At 39.2% G+C, this 26,916-nt stretch overlaps 1 protein-coding gene across 1 annotated transcript in view; it reads right to left on the reverse strand.

The window, feature by feature from the left end:
* Window positions 1-26,916, reverse strand: part of LOC122549140 (docking protein 6-like) — a 415,351-nt gene that overhangs the window by 20,538 nt on the left and 367,897 nt on the right. Inside the window, exon 6 of the mRNA XM_043688473.1 lies at window positions 7,706-7,844. Within this exon, the coding sequence (XP_043544408.1) occupies window positions 7,706-7,844 (139 nt within the window). The remainder of the gene's footprint in view (window positions 1-7,705; window positions 7,845-26,916) is intronic.

A 26,916-nucleotide genomic window follows, 5' to 3' on the forward strand; every position in this document is an offset into this window, starting at 1 on the left:
CCTTCAAGTCTCAGCTACTACATTCAGTGGTGCAAGTGCCAAACCATTCCTAGTGATCAGCAGTGAAGTCCCTCCAGCCAGACTGCATTGTGTGCTCTTCGTATTCTCAGTGCTTCCTGCAAGTAATACTCAACATGAAGAAGTAACCATTCATCACTAAGGGAGGGCATTAGGTGATAACATGCTAGAGGTTTCATTGCTCACATGTGAAGTGATGTCTTGAAACCTCAGCGTCAATGTTGAAGGTTACCAGACCTACTCTCTCCCAAACCCTAATGTACTGTCACCTCTGACATATCTGTCCTGTGAATGGGACAGGACATAGACTCCTCAACACTATCTCAGGGTAAGACAATGGCTGAAAGGTATGTTTTTGTGAGGCTGTTGAATGACTTGTTTGTGGATCAACTGTTGGCAACGTTGGCACAAGTTCTCAAATTCTGGATCAGTGGTGCTGGAAGAGCACAGCAATTCAGGCAGCATCCGACGAGCAGCATTGTTTTTGCCTAACAAGTTCTCAAATGCCAGGGCCAATAGCTTTTCAATGTGAATGGACTGGCTGTGGCTTTCTCATGTCCAGGATTTAGGGTGATGCTGGCTTGTCCCTTCAGGTTATGCTGATTTCATAGCAGTTTGGTGTACAAGGCAATTTCAGAAGGCAGTTAAGAGTCAATTAATCATTTAATCAGTGAAAACTGTTATAGCAGGAATGTCACTGGACAAGTAATGGAGAGCCCAAGCCAACACTCCAGATACTTGGAGTTCAAATTGTCCCATGGAAGATAAATTTGATTGATATCTAGAAATGAAGCTAGTTCCAGTAATGGTGACCATGACAACAGATACTGATCATCATGAAAACTCATCTGATTCACTAATGCTCTACTCTGATTTTGACTCCAGGTGAATGTGAAATGGTTGACTCTGAATTGGGCTTTCCATGGAGTTCAATGGCAAATATGGATGAATAACAAATGCAGACAAAATAAAAGATTATAAATTTTAAAGACATTAAGTGAGTAGGCACAATAAGCTGCATAAATGGAGGCAGCAAGTTACCAAAATGGGCCAAAGACTAAATGGTAACTGATACCATTCAGTGTGTGAAGTCACCTACCCTGAATCTGTGAAACACAAACTGTAATATTTTCCTTGTGGTGAGAAATTAGGAGACGTGCAAGAACAGAGATATTTGGGATGTTCTCAAGCACAGGTACAAACTAGTAATCAGAAAGGTCAATGTTACATTGTCCCTTATAGAACAGTATCTTGATGACAGCAGTGCTTGCAATACACCTTGGGTGCCTCCAATGGTTAATATAGGTGACAACCAGAGACACCTCAGTCTATCCAAATTCTCCTGGCCAGGCAACATTCTGGTAAATCTCTTCTGCATTCTTTCTAATGTAATCACATCCCTCATATAGCGTGGATTCAAGGACTGGGTCTAATCAACATTTTATACAGTTCCAGTATAATGTCCCTGCTGCTAAATGTTCTGCCTCAGCTAATAAAAGCAAATATCCATTATGCTTTCTTAACCACTTTATCAATTGCTCCATTATCTTAAGAATCAGTGGGTTATGCACACCAGGATTCATCCAATCGTCTGTGCTTCCCAAGATTCAACAGTTCATCATTTATTCCCTTGCCTTGTTTGTTCTGCCGAAATGCATCACCTCACAGTTTTCTGGATTGAATTCCATCTGCCACTGCTCAGCCCATTTGATCAGAGCATCTCTGTCCTTTTGTAATCTAAATCTAATCTAAGCCTCATTGTTTACCACCTTACTAATTTTTGTAGCAAACACAAACTTACTGATCAACCCCCCCACATTCAAATTTGTATATATCACAAACACATGAGAGACATGGATGCAATTTGCCATTTATCAGCCCGAACCTGAATATTGTCCAGATCTTGCTGTATATGGACATGGACAATTTCAGTATCCGGGGAGTTATGAATGGTGGTGAATACTATGTAATCATCAGCAAACATTCACACTTTTGATGAAGGAAAGGTATTGATGGAACAGCTGATGATGACTGGGGCTAGGACACCATCCTGAAAAACTCTTACAGTGGTGCATGGGGTTGAAATGAATGATCTCCAACAACCACATGATATTTCTTTATGCTAAATATGACTCCAACAGAAAGTAGAAAAAATAAAGAACTGCGGATGCTGGAGATCAGAAACACAAAATCAGCAACTATTGGAAAAACTCAGCAGCATCTTTGGAGAAAAAAACACAGTTAACGCATTGAGACCAATGACCCTTCTTCAGAAGTGACTGCAGCTAGGAAAAAATGGCATTTATGTATTGATGATGTGTGGGGTGGAAAGGAATCAGTGCATAGGTGGAGAGGCAGCCCAGAGAGAAAAAAGAACAGGCAAAGGGACTGTTTATAGTGAGCCGGGGAAGAAGAGAAGCTGAACAGGTAATGATCAGGGTACACGAGTGGGTGAAAACAGATTGGCTATGCTGAAAGCAACTCCTGTCATGACAGGACGTGGGGTGTGGGGATAGATAACAGACATGCAGTGAGGTGACCATGCTCTAAAAATTGTTAAACTCAACAATGAGTCATAAAGGTTGTAAGGTCCCCAAGTGGAAGGTAAGATATTGTTCATTGAGCCTCACTGGAGCACTAAAGTAGGCCTGAGACAAATTTTTTGGAATGGGAACATGTGATATGCTGAAGGTCTTTGAGAGAGTGGCCTGACCTTAGTTGGAAATGTTACAGAAAGTTAATTAAGCCAGTGTGTCATTCAGATAGACAAGGTAGTTAAAGTAATGACCTTGGCATTCTTCTTCTACGATTCCTTCTCTGTAATCTGCTTTGATACTGAAAATCAGTTACAAAGTTCCTCAGCTAGCTCAGAGGCTAACTTGTCGCATTTATAATTGGGCTTCAAGCCTTATACGTGCCCTTATCTTATCTGAAGCAACTTGCTTTCACTGACAGGTAGCCTTGCATGATATGTCCAGCTCACCAGCACGTTTCCCCATTCTGAAAGCATAATAATCACCAAATTTGCCCGTTGCTCAGTTCACTCCAGTTTTCCAAGGAGATTGCACAGCTGGTCGGATGCTCCTCCATCAGACTTGACTAGTTCGGCAGCAATTCCAGAGATTTTTTTCAGTTTTCATTGTTCTTGATGCCTGCTTTATCCTGAGAATTGCATTCTTGTATGATTCTAAGACCCCAAGGGTGTTATTAAAATTGGTTTGACAGTTTATCGGATTTGCAGACTATTCTTACTTTTCCTTCATGTACATATCGATAATCAGCAGATTTTCTCTGTTCAGTGTTGCGCTATAATGCAAATTTCTTTCTTGATTGAAAACTACTTTGTTTTCCCCCCCCAATTTAAGAGCATTTTACCTGGTTGCAGTGGCAGATGCTTTTTTCCCCATTGTGATGCATTTGTTATTTGTCCATCTTTCACAATGTTTCTTCACAACCTAATAGCTTCCCTGATAGCAGAGGAAATTATGATACTTTACTCTCCTTAAGGTGGTTATTACTGAAGTTAAATATTTTTACTGAATTTCCTTTGCTTTTTCTTGATTTCCTACCTCTGTGAATGTTCTTGCATTTTTATCTTTGGAAATTTTAATTCTTGCTGCTTATTTGCACAGTACATATCAGGTCCTTTTTACACGACCCAGGGGGTTTTGACAGATGAAAGATGAGACCTGTTGTACATACAGACAGAGCATCCAGAAATCTTGCACAATCTCCGAGGCTGACGGAACCATTTTTTTAGGGCCTTTTCCTAAAGGAAAATGCTTACTGAAAATGAGTTACAGTGGCAACAATAATTATGGCAAAAAAAGTTGACAGTGGCTATAAGTGGTATCTTAGCAAGTGGAACTTCAATTCATGTTGGAGTTGTAACTTTAACTTTCTCATTCTACAGACAATGCCAGACCTGTTGAGCTTCTCCAGCACTTTCAGTATTTGCTTCATATCTACAGCACCTGCAGTATTTTGCTTCTATTCGCAAAACTTTGAGCCGGTTGGTCTTAATTCTACATGAAAAATTGTACAAGGACGTTTTTTAAGCTGGCAAACAGACCATCAGCAATATCTGAGCATTAAAAATCTGATCATGTGATAATATCTTGGACATATGACTGCTGACTGATCTGGTCAGAAATGCATACCACTCGCAAGGCTGCTGTTATCTAATGGTGAATTTGTTAGCGATAGCAAGGTGACTATATTACCATACTTTCAGTAAATGACTGATACACCCAATAGCTTGATTCTTATGGGAAAAAATGCACACTCTCAAAGCGACATGTTAAAATGTTTGATACCAAGGTGATTGGTTTGGGTTAGGAAATTTCCTGACTTGGCAGACCCACGTCAGTATAACTCACAGGGTACATTTGCTCCAAAGGGTAGGCAGGAGTGGGATTGAGTCAGGCCTACTAATTCTAGAAACAGTTCAGAAATGTTGATCAGGATGTGAGAGTGCTGAGGTGGCCTGGTTAGAGGTCGCACCCAGCTTCTCTGGGATTATGGTGCAGTTGTCCTAAAAGCATTTGACCTTCTAGTCCTCACCCCTAACATCTGCACCCAATCCCTATAGTCCCCACATGCCCCTTTCATGTCCTTTACCACCACTCACCAAGCATCAACTCGAAACTGAGCAAATGAGTCAGATAACAAAATTGGCAAGACTCAAAATGCCAAGGAAAAAAAAATCAGTAAATTGTTTCAAAACATCTACTCTTCTTATGACCTTACGAAAACTTCAATCAGACCGAGCCACTGTTTCAAAAACAAAGCATTCTCTGTTTTCATACCTTTTAATATTGTCCAAATAGAGACACAGGCATGGGAGAAACGGATAAAAAAAAATTATTATGACCTCAGAAAGATGTCAACCACAGGAAATACTCTACTTCCATCTGTCAAAACAGAACATCTGAACTCATCAATGTGATTGCTTTGGCAGTTTGGCCAAGGGTTTATCATGAGGCTATCTGGGAATCATAATCAATCAACAGATACAGATGGCCACACATCTGTTTCTCCAAACAGCCCAAATGTCTATTGGGCTGAAAATGTCTGAATCAGGTTCAAAGCACCATTTTCAAATGTCTGTCCAAAACCACAAAAATACAAGCTAACACCTTTCTGTTGCTCCCATTGTTAAATCACAAACAATTCCCCAGCTAAGAGAACAGAGAAATCTCTTCCATAGATATCCCTGATATTCCTAGTCACAAAGTGTAGTCACAAACACACAATCAGTTCAGGTTAAACGATCAATCCCTAATTTGTGGAGATGATTTTGTCCAACACCTCTACTGAACCATCTGGTTGATATGAGGAACCGACTGCGCTTGTGATGCCAGCTTCAGCATTATTCACTGGTATAACTAACATTTGAACCACTGCACAACCTTAGGAGGTACATTTTTAAGACATGCTAGATCAAACCTTTATCTTTGCATTAAAATGTTACATTATAACTGTTATGAAACTAATCGATGTAACAAATAAGTTTATTATTCATGTCTATGGGAATGAGAAAACTATTTGACATAATGATATTTTACTCATATTTTTTCGCTAAAAGCTGGTCATTGACCTATATTTTGAGAAATTGATCAAACTAGTGGATTTGAAACAACTTCATTCCCTAATAGTATAAACTCCACTTACAACTTAGAAACTACAGATGCTAAGTGTTTAATTTTATTCAGTGATGTATGTGATATGATCTCACTTTCTCTGTTAAGTGGAATTGCAATTTTAACTAAATCTAACACAGAATAAATCCAAATTGTCACAGTGGCTCCCAGAAGTTGTATTGATTTTATTTTCCTATAACTAATTTTGTAACAGAGTCAGTCACATATCACTGTGAAGCACTGTTTTGAGTCAGCAAGGCCAGATTGTGAGGTAATGTGACAATACATTTTGTACAGGCACAGAAGAGAAACAGCTTCTAGGAAATTCATTGCGACCACAGGTACTAACATACAGCTTTTGGAAGTTTTGTCTCATCCACAGATAAAGAATCCCTTCATGTTGAGTGGTGGCAACACATAGCAGGACATCAGCAGTTGAGTCAGAATTAAGCAGAGAGTGTTTCTATAAAAGCTGTGGATGTGTAGAGCGACTTTGTTTAAAAATAAAGAGTAGATTCCACCAAAGCTGAACAGATTGGAATTGTTAGGTTCAGAATGTTGCAATTTTTACATAATTCCTGATTCAATGATGATTCACAAGCTGAAATACGTGACAATAAAAGAAATGGCTGAGAGCAATTAAACTGTAGAGCTAATCGAAATTTGACTGCTGGTGAATCTGATATTGTTTAAAATTTGATATCTACATGAAGTAGAGACTTTGAAATGACTTTTTTGGTTATTGATCCTTGCTGCATTTCCACATTTTCAAGTACATTTTTCATTGAAAGGAGTGGGCTTTAATTGATATTAAAATATTGTTTTTCTTATTTCAACAAAGACTGACAAGTAAGGCATGGGATGAGGCGGGGGGTGGGGCATATTGATTGACTTATATTTTATAGAAGAAAGTATAGGTAGATTTTGAGGTTTCTCAGTAAAGGACTGTTCAAGAAAAAAAGCTCAAGAAAATATTCCATGTGCTTTTTAAAAAAGATGGTTTTCTAATTTACAAGGAAAGATTGACACCAATTTGTATTAAGGTGAGATTTCAACTCATTTCATCAATGTTATGCAGCACTGGAGATCTATTTTCTGATCAATATTAAATGCTTTTAGAAGTCTAATTCTCTGATCAATATTAGTGCAGCCAGCAAGTGCATTAACGTAATAAGTATTATAGAACCAATCCACTCTACTCAAATAATTAGTTTTGAAGGATTTAGGAAGGGCCAATATTATGCTTATTATTAAGACTGTGGAGCTCTTCTCTGCTGTGATCAGCCAGGTATACCTTTCTCAAGTGCTCAATTTTCATATGAGAACCTTGGCAAGAAGTGTTGGAAAGCCATCAAAGAGTACCAATCCTGTAGAGCAAATCAGAGTGAGAACTCTGGCTAACGGATCTACAGAATTCTACAACACTGTGAAGATGAAGCTTTGATTTATGTTGGAGTCTGCAGGTTGGGTCAAGGGCTGAAAATTTTAAGGAAGGTGGCAGAACAGGTCAGACTTTGCAATGTTTTGTGTTTTAGCTGGTTTGTAATGTTGGCAACTAACTAAATATGAAGGATCGTTTCTCATGACTGGTTCAAAAATCAGTTATTTGCCCACATTACTGAAAGCTCCCCATTGTGGCAGAATTTGCTGATACAGTTGAGGGCATCCTCAATGAAATGCACACCTCCTTCCCAGCTATCAGCATTAGATTGATGTAGGAGCTTTTGAAGCTCCATGAACCTTCCCTGAAAGTTAATGAAGTAACAGTTCTGTAACAATATTTGCAGCAAGGATTACACTTCCATATTCAGCCAGTTTTCTGATTATAGCAAATTCCCGATACTACACCATCAACAGTTGATTCTCTTGCCTCCGCCTCCATTGTTTTTGAAAGCAAAAGCTAGTCAGGTGTTTTTCTGTCGTTTTCTCACCAAAGGAATTTGCAAATGCTCCCATCAAGTTGCTACAATGGAATCAGTGACACAATGCCCAGGAAATTGTGAATCCTTTGTACCAAATGAAAATGAAGTCGAAATGGTACATACCCGTGTTTTTTTTTCCATTTCCAGCATTAGTTGCTCATGCTGTTCAGCGATGGCCAGAGTTGCTGAATGTACCTTCTGGTAGATGTTCTCTCCTTCCCGTGTCTGAAATGTAAAGAGTCCCTCTCCTGTATCACACATTCTGTAAATGACAAATGCAACAGTTGTCATAGTTTGCATTTTTGTTCTTTTTGAAAATACAGGTGCCACTGAACTGAATGGAAGCAAGGGAAAGTATATTCTGTTGACGTAATGATTAACTCAATGTTGCTGATCTACAGCTATTTGATGTGTGGCATCTCTCAATACCTGTTTTACACTTCTGTACTGACAGTGGAAGGCAACATGAAAATACTGACCCAGTATTTGCTGGAGGAGGGCAGTCTCCTGGCCTGCCTAAATTATGCCATTTGTTGCCCCACACTTCAGCTCAGGAAACATGCAAGGCACAAGTTTATAGATTGCAAGTTTATAGATTGCAAGTTTATAACTTCATGACGGTGTCAACAAGCATCCAGGACCTTGGTGAACACTTGTTCCAACTGGGTAACTGCTGAGCCCTAAGATTTAAAGATATAAAATGAAATAGAGGAATGATGGAGAAGGAAATGGAGTGAATTACTCACAGACGTTGAATAGAAAAAGAGAAATGAAAGAGGAAGAAAGATTAAATTAAGTGAAAATAAAAAATAGAATTATAAAATATAACTTAAAAAAGTCTCTAACAATTTATTACTTGCAAGAATGAAACTCTAGAGTTTCAACTAATCGGTCTGAACCTGAGTAGCAATGCGGCATTGCAGGAATATAAATCACACCATTAAAAGGGTCGTTTTGTGATTAAATACACAGTGCTAACTTTCTGTGATGAGTTTTATTTGTATTCAGTGCACACACGTAGTAACTGAAGTTACTTACGGGGAAGATGGTGGTGAGCTCCCGTTTTTGCAAGACTAATTATGGAATAATTGTCTCACAATCTATGGTGATTCATAACTTAGAGTATCTCTACCTTACTCAATTCAAACTGCCAGACTATTTATGCAAAATAAACTCATTGTTACTTTCCCACAACATTTTGCCTCTGTTTGAAACTCTGTTGTACAAATGCAGATTTGAAAATAATTAATATTCCTTATAAGTTAAGCCCTCCAATGAAAGGATGCCTGTCACTAAAAGACATATTTGCAGCACCTTGTCTCATTTATGTACACCTCCATCATAAGCATCCAAATGGAAATTCTTGATAAGTGCACTTATGAAAACATCATGAAATGCTGTTAAGAGAGGAGCTATGCACAGTCTCCCACTTCTATCTTGTGTAAAAGGTGGATTACAAACACAAGCACTTTGCAAGAAATAGTTTGCTTTAAAAAAAATGAAAAACGGGCACCCTTTCCTCTGTTCCCTAACAAAATGAGAACCACTGGTTTTCTCCACCTCCATTTGTTTGCTTTAACAATGACCTCCTTCAATCAGCAATGCTGTTGAGCTCAAGAGCTCCAAGTAAATGGGTGCATGAATGTGTTTACTGCTGTGTGGAGGAGAGTTTATTAGGAATAAAGACAATGACACATCAGAACATCTGATGAGATAACGCTTGAAAGCAATTTGCTATGGAATTAGCTTTGAGGCTATTCAATTGTGACACTGTATATTGATTTTCATTTTAGTAGACTGAATACCACACATTGTAAGGTTTTAGGAATCGTGTGCAATCTTGCTGCTCAGTAGCAATTCTATTAATGGTTCACTGTTTGTTGTCTGAGTCCAATACATTGCTTTGCTTTCAAACTTAACCAAACATTTGCAACGTCAGCAAGAATTTAAAAGCTTGCAGTTCATCTGTGGACAGACCACAATGCACTGACATCATTAACATGCAATCCAACCCCTTGACCCCTCCTTGCTCTGCATCCCTTCCCACACTAGTGAATTGGATTGAAAGAATAAACAGAAAACCAACTTGCAGCCAATATTCCCATCTGCCTTCCTGGCATGCCCTCTGTTGGAAAACTGTTTGTTAGATGTAAAACTATGACACTAGAGGCAACAGAGCAGGTGTTATTTTCATCGTGGGGCTGTGGCACTCAAGTGACCCATTGATTCAATTTAGGTCATGACACTCCATGTTTACAACCAAACTTTGTCAGTTCATGATGACAATGTTCCTTTAGAAGCCGGCTTAACAGCTCTGTTCTGTCACTTAAGTGAGCAATAGCTGAGCCCTAGCAGGTTACCTTTGTGTATAGAATCAGACAAAGTGTCACTATAGTAAAAGCTCAGGCCTAAGGTATTATGAGTGTTGCATTATATCCAACCCCTGTCCATTAGAATGACAGATTTGTTTTTAATGTTGCAGCACTGCAAGGAAAACACTTCAAGATAAAATAATAATTTGCCACTTAGTCAATAAAATATACAGTGGCAGGCAAAATAATCATGTGTCAATGTAGATACTTTATTTTTAGAAACTAATTTTAAGGAAATGGTCACCCATAGGTTAATATTATTTCAGCAATTGCTCATCATAATACTATTATTAATGAGATCAACATCTTTGGTCTCTGTTGACTATTTGAGGTCAGACCATTACAACAACCTAACAAAGCTGATAATTGACCTAGATATGCAATGCAAGGAATGGGCCAAATCTGTATCTAGTAGACTACCTTGAATAAAATCTATGGCAGTTGGATAGAAATAAGGACAGCAATTTGCAAGTCATTGTTAAACAAAATAGAACTCTGCACTCCTTTTTCACTTGACTGATAAAGTCAGGTCCACAAATTTTCTCCTTCTGCTTGCGACAATAGTATGAATAAAACAAATAATAATAAAGCATAACACAGGGGCAGTTTGGTGGCTCACTGGTTAGCACTGCTGCCTAAGAGCTCATTCCAGCATGTCACCGTCTGTGTGGAGTTTGCACATTCTCCCCATGTCTGCGTAGGTTTCTGCCGGGTGCCCCGGTTTCCTCCCACACCAAAGATGTGCAGGTTAGGTACATTGGCCAGGCTACATTACACAGGCTAGGTGGGAGTGGCTACGGGGAATACAGGGAGAGGGGATGGGTCTGGATGGGAAGGCTTTTGGAGGGTTGGTATGGATTCGATGGGCCAAATTGGCTGCTTCCACTGTAGGGATTCTACGATTTTATGACATCTTGGCCTTCAGCATAAATTTTAAAAAGCCAAACCTCTACTCCATGATGCAGGCGAACCTCTCAGGAATCCCCAGACCACAGTGAAGAGAATCTGCATAGAAGACACTATTCTTTTTTATGGCACTAGCTGCTGTACATTTAAGTGCCCAGGATAAATGTGAACGGATGATCGATGAATGAATGAATGGACATGGCAGATGGGTGGGTAATGTGAACTGCATAAAAAGATGAAGTGGGTGAGGTGCCAACAGCATAGGATGGGAATTTTCTGAGGCAAAAGCGTGGCAGGTGGGTGAGGTGGTTGGCTGGCAGAACAAGGTGTTGCTAAGTGTCTGAGGAGAAAGTGAGGACTGCAGATGCTAAGTGTTGCTAAGTGTCTGTGTGGGACAAATACTAGTATGGTTGTGTTGGGCTGACAGTTGGGTGTTGGGGCTGGTCAAGTCTGTGATAAAGACATATGCTAATGTTTTATTTAAACTTAGACATCTAAAATAAAAGCAGGCAGATAAAAGATATAGGTGTTTGAAGGGAATTTTTTTAAAGAAAAAGGTCAGAAAATCATTTGGAATAGTGACCTAAATATATAATTTCTATGAAAACGCTCAATCAAATCAAGTGCCTAGGTGGTTTCAGTGGTGTTAATTGATGAAATATTATGATCAGTGTTCCCTCTGATTTTCTGACCAGCTGCACAGGGCTATGAGACCTGTGCATGGCAGTGACTTCAGGACCCGGAGGTCAATGCCACAATCAGAGTGTGCAGCTCAGAGGAAACATACCTGATGATAGGCAGAAAAAACAGGATGGAGCTGCTAGTTTAGTTTTGACTTCAATTCAGAAGAATCAGGAATTCAGTTCAGGAGAACAGTTTCCTCATAGCAGAAGGGTTTTAGTTTGAGAAGTCTCAGAGCTGTAAGATTTTATACAGAAGTTTAACTTCTCAGAAGTGAAAAGAGGTTAGCAGACGTAGGAAGAAGCCCTAAAAATGTCTCAGCCATCCAACGAGGAGTCCAACTTGAGGGGATTCAGTCTGTAATAATCCAGGAATTAGACCAGCTCTTTTCTATCTTACATTTCCTGAGTATCCATCCAGGTAACTCGCTGATTCCAACTGAGTGTTGAGCATTTGTCTGAGATGGTGCAAGAGAATCTTCATCAGAAGTCTAAACTTTGGATGGAAATCTCACAGAATCAGTGCACTGGGTCTTCCCCAGAGTCCTAATGCACATCTTGGGTTCTGCATGTGTTCTCCAACAATCCCGCACACCAAAATCTAGACCATAGTCATAAAACAAAATTAAAGTACAAAATAATAAAATTATACTCTTTTGATCATTTCAACATACAAAAGAAAGGTTTACTGTGTTCTGCGTTGAGCAAAGTAACTGAACATTAGTAAGTTAATGTCACTTTGTGAATAATTATTTGTTCAGCATTGCTTACTTTCAAGGAAACATTTACATACTTATCTAATGAAGCAGTAGTTGTATGGAAATGAAATTGCTGAAGAAACAGAAAGCATAGTAAAGTTGAAACTGCCTTTACAAGATGCCTGACGCAAAGACAATGTCTTCTTATTTTTCCTGTATTTTTAGTTACGGACTGATTTGAGAAAATAACTGCTTCAAACACTAAAGATTCCTGAGGTATAGCTAAAAATCACACAACATCAGGTTATAGTCCAACAGGTTTAATTGGAAGCACTAGCTTTCGGAGCGCTGCTCCTTCATCACAACCACCTGATGAAGGAGCAGTGCTTCGAAAGCTAGTGCTTCCAAATAAACCTGTTGGACTATAATCTGGCGGTGTGATTTTTAACTTTGTACACCTCAGTCCAACACCAGCATCTCCAAATCATGAAGCATAGCCGCTTGTCTTAAATGCACATAACCTGACATACATTGTAAGTACAATCATACAACTGATTGTGTAAGCAGTGGTTAAAGTGTGATTGCACAAAACTGGAACCAAAGTACTTTGGTTAGTACGAATAGTTGATTGCTCTATGGACTAGTGACTACTTATTGATGATAAAGGCCTTCGGTTTGCCAATACCATGTGATTGGTTGCCAAGTAGCTGACCAGCTTGGACTTGTGAACAAGATACAGAGAAGTCTACAGAGTCTTTTGGCTCTCTGTAGCAAAAGCCACTTTAAGGCGGAAGAAAACTAGTCTAGCTTTCCTTCAGCAGCTTCAGTAAGCTGTGACTTTTAATTGATGAGTCAGAGATCTTTTATTAGTGAAATTGGCAATCTCTCAGTGTCTTCTGTCAACCTGGGCTTACATAACAAATAAATTGGAGAATCTTTGCATACTTTTTAAAATGCTCAACTTTTTTTTGACAAGTCCAGGAACAGCGTGGTTTGATTTCCAGTGTGCTATCCCAGTGAGGTGCAAAGCCACTAAGGAAGGAATAATTGGAACTTGTAACAGAAGCAACATTATTATTGTAGGGGGAAAAACCAAATAGCAAATATAACCTGGAAGATGAGTTTATAGAATGTTTTGGTGACAACTTTCTAGAACATTACATTGTACAATCAACTAGATTAAAAAAAACATTTTACATGTTGTATTGTATACTGAGGCAGGGTTAATTAATAATCTTATATTACAAGGTTCTTTGGGAACACATGATCATAATATAACTGAATTCCATACAGGTCTGTGTGCTATGTACTCAAGTCCAAGACAAACACTTCAAGCTCAAACAAAGGCAAATATATAACTGCAAGGGGAGAGCTGACTAAAGTCAATTGGATATGTTGAATTGAACACTGGCAAATAAGCATTGGAGAACATTTAAAGTCGGAATTCAAATACATTCCACTAAAAGAAAATCAGCAATATCCACCCATGGGTTAGTAGAAATGTTAATACTTTTAATAGATTAAAAGAATCATAGAAACCCTCCAGTGCAGATAGAGATCAGTCCACCCATCAGGTCTGACAGATCTGCCTTCCCCCCCGCACTATTCCTGTAACCCCATATTTACATGGCTAATCCACCTAGCCTACACACCCAAGTTCTACAGGGCAATTTAGCATGGCTAATTCACCTAACCTGCACATCTTTGGAGAAGAAGAGACTAATAATATGTAAAGAATAGTAATAAGCCAAAAGATTAGAAGTGTTTTAGAAACCAACAACAGTCCCTCCATGTTAGTGTACTGCCATGCAGGAGATCAGTGTTCACTTCCCTGATAGGCAGTGTGTAAATATGGTTTCCTGCATGCATGACTTCGAGAAGGAGTTGGAGTTCTCGCTTGGGGCTAAAGGGAAAGGATATGGGGGAAAAAGTGGAAACAAGATACTGAGTTGTATGATCACCTATGATCGTTTGAATGGTGGAGCAGGCTGGAAGGGCTAAATGGCTGACTTCTGCTCAGATTGTCTGTTTGACCTCAAACTTGATTCCAAAGTAGAAAAAATGATATCAGGAACATAAAAATGGACTACAAGAATATTCACAGGCATACTTAGAAAAGGGAGAAGAGCTAAGGAAGATATTGACTGCTTAACAGCAGGGTCAGAAGGAATAAAGAAATTGCAGAGATGTTGAAAAAAATATTGTGGACTCCATTTTCACCACATAAGGGGTAATAGATTATATACAGAGATTAGGAGGAGTCTTTTCACAAGATTGAAAGAGGATTCTTCCCCAAAAGCTGATGGAACCAGAGTCTTTGAATATTTTTAAGTCAGAGGTGGGTAGATTCTTGATGAGCAATAGGTTGAAAGGGTATCTCAGGAAGGCAGGAATTTGGGGTAAGCAAATTGGCCAGGATCGTATTGAATGATGGAGTAGGCTTGAGGGGCTGAGTGGCCTACTGCTGCTCCCTGTTTATCTTCATTAACGAGTATAGAACAGGAAACACCATTTCAATTGCAGCATTGAGAGACAGGAGTTTTCTGATTGTATGATAGGTAGGCTGCCAAGTGTCAATCGTGCCTTCTAAGTCAGCTCCCTGGTCTGGGATAGGATAGCTACAAATAAGCCAGATCCCTTGCTGAGCTGGTCAACAGCATGAACTCTGATTTTTCTGAATGATTGTTTGCCTAGTGACCTTATTTCCAGTGAAAGTGGGGTGGCAGGCATTTGAAAATCAGTTCCTGTTAGAAATGACTGTGTCTTCGAGATTTTCAATCCTTTAACAGCCTCGACAGAAATGTAGACTAACTGTCATTATTTCCATGTTGTGCTCTGGCCATGCATGAAGATCTCTACATAATAGATGAACACATTTCTAATTTATATTCATATTTCGTTAATTTTCTGCTCACTTTGGCACGGAATAAATTGTCAGGATTTACTTCCCTGCATTGTGTTTGGCAGCAATACTTTTCCAAATTAAGGCAAATGGAAATGAATTCTTCAGGGATGATATTAACTCAGTAGGCAAAGAAACGGTAGGTCGAAAACTGTATTGTTTCTTCTTCGGCGCCTTCCTTGCTTGAGCCTTTCCCTACTAGCATTTTGCTCAAGGCCTGTACAAGTGCTCACCCAGGTGGAGTAAAACACACAAAAGCATTGTCACCATATGCACATTTAACACACTTTAAATAAAATGCAATTTCAAGGAGTAATTAGTCATTCATAAAGCATTCAAGCAAAGGCAAATTGTAACAGGCAGCAATGCTTCCATTCAGGACATATAGTTCCCTAGAATAAGGCGAATGAGCCTCAACTGCCCGTCCTGGCCACATCCTCGCCAATACTAAAACAGTTCTCTTTCTTCAGGTGCTGTTCCTCTCTCCATTAAATGCACCGTCATCACCTTTCCTGTAAAGGAAATCCCTCGGCTTTACAGTCATTCCAAACTATGGCCCCATCTTCAACTTCTCTTCCCTCTCCAAAGTCTGTAACAACCTTGTTACCTCTCAAATCTATGAGCATTTTTCATGTTGAAAAGTTTCAACGTTGCCATGTCAGAATCAATCTGCATGGCCTGGTATCACCAACAAGGGCTCCACATCCTGCGAACAAAAGAGTTGCAATGGCCAACAGGAAATATGAGCTTCGCAAGTTGAGAATCACAATCACCTCTTCTGCACCAATAACAAGTGTCCAAAATGCAACAGACTCTACCTGCACAAATCAGATGGATCATCTTCAAATGCTTCTGGGCCTTACTTCAATGAATTTTAGTCAGCTTCATGAGCATCTCAGTATGAAGGTTGAACACACATCGTTTGATCCTTCCCATCTATACTGTTCTTGGACAAATTAGTTTTCAAATGTACACTGATAACATTCAGCTCAAACCCATGACCACTTCTCTCAGATTTTCCATTGTTCTTAAAGCATCAAACAATTTAGCTCACATCCAATACCAGATGTGTGAAAACTCTCCCATTAAATACTGTGAAGACCAAAATTTTGGTTCCTGATATACACTTGATTCCCTAGCCATTGGCTCCATCTCTATCTCGGGAAGCTGTCTGAGGCTGTTTGTAATCTTAATGGCTTATTTGATCGTGAGATGAACTTCTGACCATACATGCATCCAATCACTAAGACCGCCTATTCCTAGTTCTTAAACATCACCAGACTTCACCAGAGTCTCAGCTTGTCTGCTGCTGAAACCTCTCTTTTCATCTTCGTGGCCTCAAACTTGACAATTCCAACGCACATCTGGCTGGCCTCACATTCTACCCTCTGTAAACTTGAGGTCATCCAGACTTCTGCTGCCAGATCTCCCTGCTCCCAACTCACATCAAGGCCTGCTAATTGCGCATCCTATGCTCACTGACACACACTGGATCCTGGTTAAGCAATGCCTTGCCCGTAAAAATTTTCATTCTGTTTTCACATCTCTCATGGCTCCGTAATCTCTTCCAGCTCCAAAATATCCCACTCATTGAATTCTAACCTCTTGAGCCTCCGTGATTTTAATTACTTCTCCATTGGCAGTCATGCCTTCTGTTGGTTCAATCCTAAATTCTGGAATTCGCTCCTGAAATTAAGTCCATAATACCTAACTCTTTAACCAGGCTTTTGGCCAACTGGGCTAATATTGCCTTACACATTCATGCTTTGGAGGCAAATTTCGCTTTACTCTTGTGAAGTGCTTGAGACATTTTACTACATACATGGTGTTATACATAGACAAGTTGTGGCTGTTGGTGTTAAATGTCAGAATGGCTCAGATCTCTTGCCAGCAGGAAAGGAAAGTGATGTGCTGACTGCTCATCTGTTATATGCCTCAGGGTATATATCAATTCTACTGTTTATATTAATGTTGCTTGCTCGATCTCCAAAGAAGAACAAGGTGAACACAAATGGCATTTTTGGTTGGAATTATCCCCATAATGGTTAGAAAAGTTATCTAGGAATACAGCTGGGGATTGCTTTTATTCGTGGCATTAATGTGATATGTTTACATCATTCTTTCCTTATCAATAAAGACATTAGTGAGTTGAATGTTAAAAAAAGGTAGCAGATATGTCTTTCGCACATTAACAGGAGATGCCACCAGAGTTGAAAATTGGACATAATGTATAAAACTGATTTGAAAGTATTAATAAACTGCTAAAAATTAATGTCAGTAGATTACTTTGTTATTTACAAATACATTTTCAGTAAATCGAATCCTCATCCATGACTCACAGCTCTGAGTCTCTCTTCTAAACTCTTCTCCCACAGCGTTCACTAAGTGATCATATCTTCATACTTTGAAGAGTCAATTAAGTGTCAATCTGATATGGATTTTGTCCATGTAATTTTCTTTAGTGTCATCCTTTCAAGTACAATATTCATTTTCCCCCTGTTGCAGGCACAGACTCAATACACTTATTCTTTATAAATTAGATTTACATATTTTGTCTAATCGCTATTTGAATTTCTTGCCATTTTACAAAGATCTTTCTCCATCTGTATATTAAGTCTTCAGCTATTTCTGTGGCAACGCTTATTGATATTGGAAACCATCAGTAAAAGTTTTAGTGAAAGGAGGAGTATTGCGGGCAACTATAAATGCCCAGCAAATTTATGCTAAAATTAATTTCACAGGTAAGCTTAGGAGGGAAGCAATACAACTCTCATACTAGAGATAGCAGCAGAAACAATTGTGTAGTACTGTATAGCATTTTCTATGGCATGTGAAGCATGCAGAATTAAGATAATGACGTTCACAAGGGTGCTTTAAATTTGGCTCACAGATGCAACTGCATGCACTGTAGTTCCAAAGTTGCAAATCTATACCTACTTACCACCCTCTATTCAATCCCATCTGAGCCAGGGTTTTTGAAGCAGAGATCCAGACAGTTGCGGCATTCAGGAGGAACACTATTCACAGCTGCCCAGCACATCACCTTTGCCCCATATTACTGTCAGCAGAGTAAATGGGGACTGGTCATTTGATAAAAGGCTCTGCACAGGTGGAAGAGAGAGAATGGACATCCAGTTTCTGGAATTTAAATTTTCATGATATGGGCATCTGCAGCTGGGCCAGTATTTATTGCTTTTCCCTCGCTGCCATCAAGAAAATGGTGGTGAGCTGCCTCTTGAATTACAACAGTCTATGGAGGTTAGATGTACCCACTAGTTGTTGAGAACAGTGTTCCAGGATGTTGACCTCGTGACAGTGAACGAACAGTGATCTATTTCTAAGACGTTATGCAGTTTAAGGAGTATCTTGTGAGATAGACTGTGTGGCTCCTGCAGTGTAGCCACTGTGGTATAACTGCCTCCCAAAGTTAAAAGACCCCATGCACAGGTTTACAACAGGAGTTGTATCATCAATCAGTGGGACTATATTCCTCTCTCTCATACACACACACTCACAATTGAGGATAGAGAATGCGGTTACTTTTTTAAAGGAGTAGTTGGTTGAAAAAGGCAGTTTTGAAAGGGAAGATATAGTATCTGGTTCTGTTGAATTTTATGCACTGCAAATATCATTGTTTCATCATATCATAGCATCAATTGTTAGAGGCTACAGTAGTGCTTAAAATAATGCAGCAATATCAACATTTATTGACAAGTCTTTTTATTCTTCAAATGTTATCCTGTATCTAATGCGCACAAAATAATTTTAGTTGCAGCTTTTGTCAACTATTTGCGGAGAGAAAGTACACAGAATTCTGGTTCCTCTTTTAAAAAACTATAATCAACAGAAGTAAGAGATGGATTACTATGGACTGCTGAGAAAAACCACTTGGCATGACCTCACTACTTTAAAAGATAATTTATTGATTCCCATCCCTGCTAAGAGATGCTAAAAGAACTACAATTTCATTACAGCTGCATTACCTTTGCTTTAGTCTCCCTGGTGTCATACACATGATTTGGCGACTGTAACAGTATCAGCTATAAGTCAAAACAAAGACAGAATTGACAAAGTGGCAACATTCTAATGTTTTATTAGAAAGCTTTAATGATTGTGGCAGACAACACAGGAAACGAGGACCTGAGGGATTGCACAGACACTGCCATTCATCTTTAAAAGCCTATTAGTCAATAACTGTGTTGGACTGTTTCCCATTAAATATCAATGCAAGCTATGAAGCTGACCTCAATTCCCTGTAGTTATGCTTCTGAGCAATAATTACGACATTGTCAACCAGGTTATTTGGTCTACTGTAAGACTGTATCCAACAGACATGCAACTTCACTACACAGTGATAGAAGTGACCTTGTGGTGTTGAAGCTTTTTTTTGACCTGTTCTCCAGCCTAGTGTAGCTTCACATTAGAGCTTCTTGCACTAAGATTAAAACTACTTCAATATTGTATCATTATATTTCTTGTGTTAAACAATTTGTCACTTCAAATTACTGTCTCCTTCTGCTCACGGCAATGAAGGTGCTGCGACCACCTGTGCTTCATTCTAGTATTATTCAGCTCAAATGTGGTTCCTCTGCACCCGAAACAAAACAACTTATATTTGAGTATTCTTTGTGAATCAGGATAATAAAATACCAAATGGAAAATGAAAATGAAAGAATGGCAAGAAGGGACAGAGAAAAAAGCACATAAGAACATACAATTGCTCAAGACCAAATGCTACACAGATGATGAAAAAATACAGTTCTGCATTTGAATGTGTTTAGCATTCATAACAAATTACGTAAGTGGATAATGCATGAAGTAAATACATGCAAGCTGGTAACCATTATCATGACATAGCTATAGAATGACAAAGATTGGGTTCTGAATATTGAAGGGCGTCTGACATTCAAGAGGAATAGGAAGTTGGGGGGAGAGCATTCCTAATCCAAAGATGGCATTACTACAACAGTTAGAGGTGACCTTGATTCGAGAGCTCAGGAGATAGAATCAATTTAGTTGGAGATGAAAATGATTAGGGGAAAGAAGTCGCGAGTGGGAGTAATTTACAGACCCCTGAGTAGCAACCACAATGTTCCAAGTAGTATACAAAAAAAAATTGGGGGCTTATGATAAAGCGTGGGTAATTACAATCTACATATAAACTGAAATAATTAGATGTAATAGTAGCCTTGATAAGGAGTTCTCTGAATACATTTGAGACAGTTTTTTTTAAGAGCAGCACATTCTAGAACTGACCAGAGCTTAGGCTTGGTAATGTGTATGACAGGATTAATGACTGACCTCACAATAAAGGCATTTCTCAGTAGCAGTAATTACAATATAATTGAATTTACATTCACATTTAGATTAAAAGTGAGAAGATTAGTATATTAAACTTAAACAAGGGCAAATGTATGAGTATGAAAGCTAAACTGGGGCAAGTAAACTGGGATGTTAGGATAGGACATAGACCAGTAGAGAAGCAATTGGAGACATTTAAAAAGATGTTTCAGAATAATTACATTCCTACTACAGTTTAAAGGGAGGCGATGGCCTTGTGGCATTATTGCTGGACTGTTAATTCAGATTCCCAGCTGGAGATCCTGTTCCTATGGCAGCAGTGCTAACCACTGTGCCACCGTGCCGCCCATGAACTACTACAGTTTAAAGGGAGGCGATGGCCTTGTGGCATTATTGCTGGACTGTTAATTCAGATTCCCAGCTGGAGATCCTGTTCCTATTCTGCTATGGCAGATAGTGGAATTAGAATTTAAGATTTAAGCATTTAAGATCTTGATAGACCTTACTGGCTTGCTGCTCCATTTCAGAGACCATTTAATAACTAGAATTAAGAGTATAATGATCAGGAATCCACTGTTGATTGTCAGAAAAACCCATCTGGTTCACAATGTCCTTCAGGGAAAGATACTGCCATTTTTACCTGCTTCAATCTACATGTAATTCCAGAGCAATAGCAACATGGCAACTCTTAATTGCCCTCTGGGCAGAGATAGGAAATAAATACTCGCCTAGCCAGTGACACCCAAATCCTATGAATAATTTGGGAACATATGAAGTTGTTTAAAGTGTTAGGAATATTTTTTAAAAAAAAAAAGAGTACAGGGTATAACCAGAATTCTGATCTAGGTGTTCGAGAGCATTCATCACAAAACAGTTGGTGTGCAAGAGCAGCAAATAATGAAAACGGCTAATGGATTCTATCCTTTATTTACAAAAGAAATAATGTAAAAAGCTAAGGGCAGAAGAGTTATTCGACCACAAATGTTTCTCTGTTTCTCCACAGATATCGCAATTTGGTTTTCCTTATTTGTTCACGGGATGTCATAGGTCACTTGCTGTGCCAATTCCCATTCCTAACTGCCCTTGAAAATCTGGTGGTGAATCAAAGTCTTGAACTGCAGCCTATGTTGGTGTAGACACACCGACAGAACCACTTTCCGTCCTTTCAGATTTTTTTTTACCCCAAATAAATTATTTAAGGACATATGAAATATGAGTAGAAGTAGGCAGTTCAACCCCTCAACGTTACTCCATCATTCAATAAGAACATGGCTGAACTGTTCTACATTTGCATCGACCCTCCGTAACATTTGATTCACTTGCCTAACGTGAGTCCAACTGCCTTTGACTTAAAAAAAAATGCAATATCCTCACTTCACTCCCTTGAGAGGCAAGATTCCAAAGTTACACAGCTGTCAGGAAGAAAATGTTTTTGTCTCTATCCTAAAAGGGTACCCCCTAACCTTAAATCAGTACCCTCTTGTTCTGGACTCCGCACACAAAGAAACATCCTTTCCATGTGCACTTTGTCAAAAGCATTTAAGATCTTGACAGACCTTACTGCTCCATTTCAGAAACCATTTAAGATTTGACCACATTGCTGAGAGTCTGGGGTCACAATTAGGTCAGTTAAGGTAGGGATAGCAGATTTCCTTCCCTAAAGGATATTAGCGAAATAGGTTTTTATGAAAACTGGCAAAGGCTTCATGTCCCAATGTTACAGAGACTATCATTTTTTATTTTCAGATTTAGTAACTGAATTTAAATTCTACCATTGGCTCTGCTCGAGATTTGAATCCAAAACATTAGCAAAGGGCTCTGGATTATTAGTCTAGTGACAAATGCCACTGTGAGCCCTAAGTGATAAATAATTGAAAGTTGTGAAGTATCCCCATACTTTCAGAGTAAAGTCTAAAGTTGAAGATAACTGATTTCTTTTTCTATCCCATAATAAATCTTGTGTACCATGTTGCCACGGAGATGGTTTGAGGTGTGAATTTTCCTTTGCTTTGAAATACCTCTGCTGTTCCCACAGTTTGTTTTTGTTTCTTTATTCGTGCATGGGATGAGGGTGTCACTGACTAGGCAACACTTATCACCAATCCCTAATTGCCCAGAGGGCAGTTAAGAGTCAACCACATTGCTGTGGATCTGGAGTCACATGTAAGAGTCAGAGACCAGGTAAGGATGGCAGTTTCCGCCCCTAGAGTGAACCAGATGGTTTTTCCAACAATCGATAATGGATTCATGGTCATCATTAGATTCTTAATTCCAGTTATTTATTGAATTCAAATTCCACCATCTGCCATGGTGGGACATGAACCTGGGTCCCCAGAATGTTATCTGGATCTCTGGATTAACACTACAGCAACAATACCACTAGGTCATCAGCTCCCCCTGAGGAGGCAGGCAACAGCTCTAAGCCGGTAGGTGGAGAATCTTCCAGCAGCCAGGGCAAAGAGGCACCCAGGAACCCAGGGTGTTTCTGTTTCGGGATAACTGTCAAAGGAAGTGAATGAGGTTCATCTTCAGGCTGGGAAAATCCAAATTCATAAGATGTGGAAGCTGGGTTCTCCTCAGGGTTTAGGACCCTGCAGAGGCTGGCAGGTCTCCCCTTTGTGACAGAACGAGCAGTGGGCGCTGGCAGTTAATTATCCAGTGAGAGGACTCATCAGGAACTGTGCAAATACAGTGCGTTAGGGGCTGCCACCTATGTGTGTGGCTGGGTGCCAGAGGAAATGGCCATGGGAGGTGGGGAATTGGATTTTACCAGAGTTTTCCTCTCTTCCACCCTCTTCTGTTGGGCAGAAAATATAAAAATTTGAATATGTATATGATCAGATTAAAACAACTGCTTCTTCCTCACTATCATCAGACTTTTGAATGGTCCTTTTAATGTTAATGTTGACCTCTCCTTACACCTTCTTGGCGGCTGTAACACTATACCCTGCACTCCGTACTGTTACCCTGATTCACATAAATTGTATGATTTGCCTGTAAAGCACATAAAACAACACTTTTCACTGTACCTCAGTACATGTGATAGCAATAAATTAAATCAAATCATATCCCTACACTTTCCAATGCTGGGTCCTCCCATCAGGCACCGAGTGAGGAAACCTAAATACCAACAAACCCCTCTCCTGGCCATGACAGAGTTTCTTTGTCAGTTTTGCCAAATGCTGAGACTCTTGCCCAACTACTCATTGAATATGGGTGGCAAGCTGAGGCAGGCATTAATTGTGCACTAAAATGCCTTAATTATCCCTCAGGCAGGAAAGTTGTCCACCATCTTTCATGGCCCAGGTTTACCTGATTGAGAGTGGGGAGGCAATGGCTCCCAACAGCCAGCTTGTGCCTTTTAGCGTGATTAAATGACAGCCCCCTTACCTTTAGGACTGCCTCAATTGGAGGGCATTAAAACTTATCCAAGTCTCAAGGCCACATGTAGCCTTCAGTCGACATGGTTTTCGAGATTGTTGCTTATTTGGACCAAGTCATGAAGATGTAGTCCAGTTCTCACTTAAAGTCATGAATTAGACCATTATTTCTGTTGTCCCGTTATTAAATCCCATATCCATTTTTTCCAGGAAAAACTACACAAGTAAACTTGACATGCCATATTACACCCTTCAATAATGCTGTGTTGGATGGAAAACAAGTGGTGAGCAGGCTGCCTCTTGGAGGTAGAGAATGGGGGCTTGCTATTCAGAGTTCAGGTGAAAGATTCTTCAATGAAGTAGGACAGTAGATTGGAGTTGTTCATTTGAGGCAATATTGCCAGTCAAATTCACTGAAGGTTACAGAGGAAGCAGAGAATGACAGCACTAAGACAGGGATTGACTGTCAGCTTGTTTACATGACAAAGAAACAGGCCATAGACAATTCAATTTCACATTCTGGATTGTCAGAATTTTAAGAAAATGTGAATCTTTCATACACTGCTTTATCAAGACAGCTTTAATTTCAGCGAAAGGGCTAGTAATTCAACAGGAATTATTTTCACTTCGTAAGTATGCCTTAACATAGAAACATAGAAAACTGAAGCAGGAGTAGGCAATTTAGCCCTTCAAACTTGCCTCGTCATTCATCATAATCATAGCTGATTATCCAACTCAATAGCCTGCTCTTGCTTTTCCTCCATATCTGATTACCTGTTGGGCTCCAACTGCTGAATCCATTGTATTGATACAGGAATCACTCAATTTCAATTTACATGTGAAATAAGCTGAATTATGAAAGCCAAAATCAAAGTACCAATAAAAATGCAGCACATTTAAAAAGAATTGAGCTTCTTCAGTTGCCTTGAAGCATAGGCCTTCATTTCAGCACATTTCTAGATTATGCATTGGGTTTAAACTTCTGAAAGGATTGTCCAGATCACCCACTGTCAGTCCACAGCAAGATTTACAGAAATGCTGGAGACACACCGTTCCTCTCGGTTTTCTATCATCATCATCAAAGTTAGACCGATAATCAGTAAGGACCCAGAGAATTTCAATTTTGTTGTCTTTTTAATTGGAGGTTTATTTGAAGATGTGCCAGCACTTCTGATGTTGCTTGTCAGCCTTTTCCTTATTTGGAGCTTGCCAGGCACGTACGAAAAGAACAACTCATTGGCACTTGCCATTTTCATTTAATTCAATGAATAAATATTGGGCCAAGCATCATACCTGCCTATTAGCAGCATTCTGTAGCAACAAAGAAGCCAGCTCCTAAAATGCTGACTATGTCAATCATTGGATAAAGATCAAGGGACAAATCTTCTCCACTAGCTTCCAAGTAGGCACTGAAAGCAAAACTCAACTCCACATATTTTCTTTCCTTCTAATGAATGCAAAATAATTCTTGGTTTCACTGCAGCTTAAATTGCAAAGTGTATTTAAAACTGCTCCTACTCAAATGCCAGGGGCATTTTTAAGCTTTTGAGAGCTGTGGTCATGCAGGCCTTGTTCAATGAGAGCTTGTAAGGGGTTAGCACGTACAAAATTTAAACATTATAATGGATTCATTATTGGGTTGGTGTCTGCTCGCAGCTGTAAATAAACACTTACAGCCTTTCACTGTTGACTTTCTATTAGATTTCACACTAAATGTTACTGCACAGAGATCTGGAACTGGTGTGAATGGGTCAAGCAACTGTGAACCTCATTAAACAATTAGACTGAAACACCTTTACTTTGCTTTAGAGTCTGACTCAAGGACTGCCACTTAGCATAGCATTGAATGTACTATTTGATATGCAGAAAACAAAATAAAGAGAAAAGAAACATGAAATTGAGAGATAAAAACAAAAGGAAACAAACATTTAAATCCTGAGCAAAAAATAAAACAATTAAAGGGCTGAGATTTTTCATTTGCAACAGTTAATTTCCTGTGCTAAAGAGACTGGATGTTAAAATTTTCCTTGCATCCAAATGGACTTGCCCTAACTTTATCTGGAAAGCTTAAGGCAGCTTCACATCCTGCAATGCATTTCACTGTTGAATCTTCAGAATAATTAATATTAAATATTAATATAATGAAATTTTTGTAGCAGCACCTAACGTTTTGTGTTTCATTGACCATATTCAGTTGCCAGAAGATACTTTTCAATGTGAAAGAGCACTGATAGCCTCATGATTACTTCTGCAACAAAATATAACTGATTTTTTTTTAAGCATGAACCAGTAGGAAAAGCTTGGTGAATCAGTAAATTGAGTTAATTGTGTGTAAAATAGGTTAATTAGATTAAATTATCCTATTGCACAAGAACTATGTGACTTTTCATATCAAATACCTAAGGACCCTTGATATCGTGCTTAAAGAGATAAAATATTAATAGCCTATTAGATCTGAAGTGAAAGGACAAATTAGGTTACATTAGGTTAGGAGCTTCCATTATGTACTTCCCAACATAACCCAGTGATCAATGGAGATAGGTAGATAATAATCCACAAAGTTTGATCTTAATCATGGTACAAAAATGATGATAATTACAGCACAATTAATATAAATGCAAGTGGATCTTTTGAGGCTATGAGGTTAAGATATATTGAAGAGAAACAGAGTGTTGTCAGCAAATAAGAGATGTCTCATTGGAGCCTCTGGGCCATGTCAACCCTGGCAGATGAACTGGGGACAATGATAGTACTTAAATTAGAGGTTTTTATTTAACTAGATGACATCCTTTCAAAAAATGTTTCTGTCAATGTTACCCCTTCTCATACCTTCCTGATGACATTGATTTCTGGATGAGACATGGTTCCGTTGCTCTCAGCTAACCTCTGCTACTTTACTCAAGTGGCCTACACTTACATGCTAGGAGAAAGTGAGGACTGCAGATGCTGGAGTACCAGAGTTGAAAAATGTCGTGCTGGAAAAACACAGCACACCAGGCAGCATCCGAGGAGCAGGAGAATTGACTTTTCAGGCATAAGCCCTTCTTCAGGAATGAGACTGGTGTGCCAAGCGGGCTGAGATAAAGGGTAGGGGG

The sequence above is a fragment of the Chiloscyllium plagiosum genome, chromosome 4, assembly GCF_004010195.1.
Source record: "Chiloscyllium plagiosum isolate BGI_BamShark_2017 chromosome 4, ASM401019v2, whole genome shotgun sequence".
Classification (NCBI taxonomy): Eukaryota; Metazoa; Chordata; class Chondrichthyes; order Orectolobiformes; family Hemiscylliidae; genus Chiloscyllium; species Chiloscyllium plagiosum.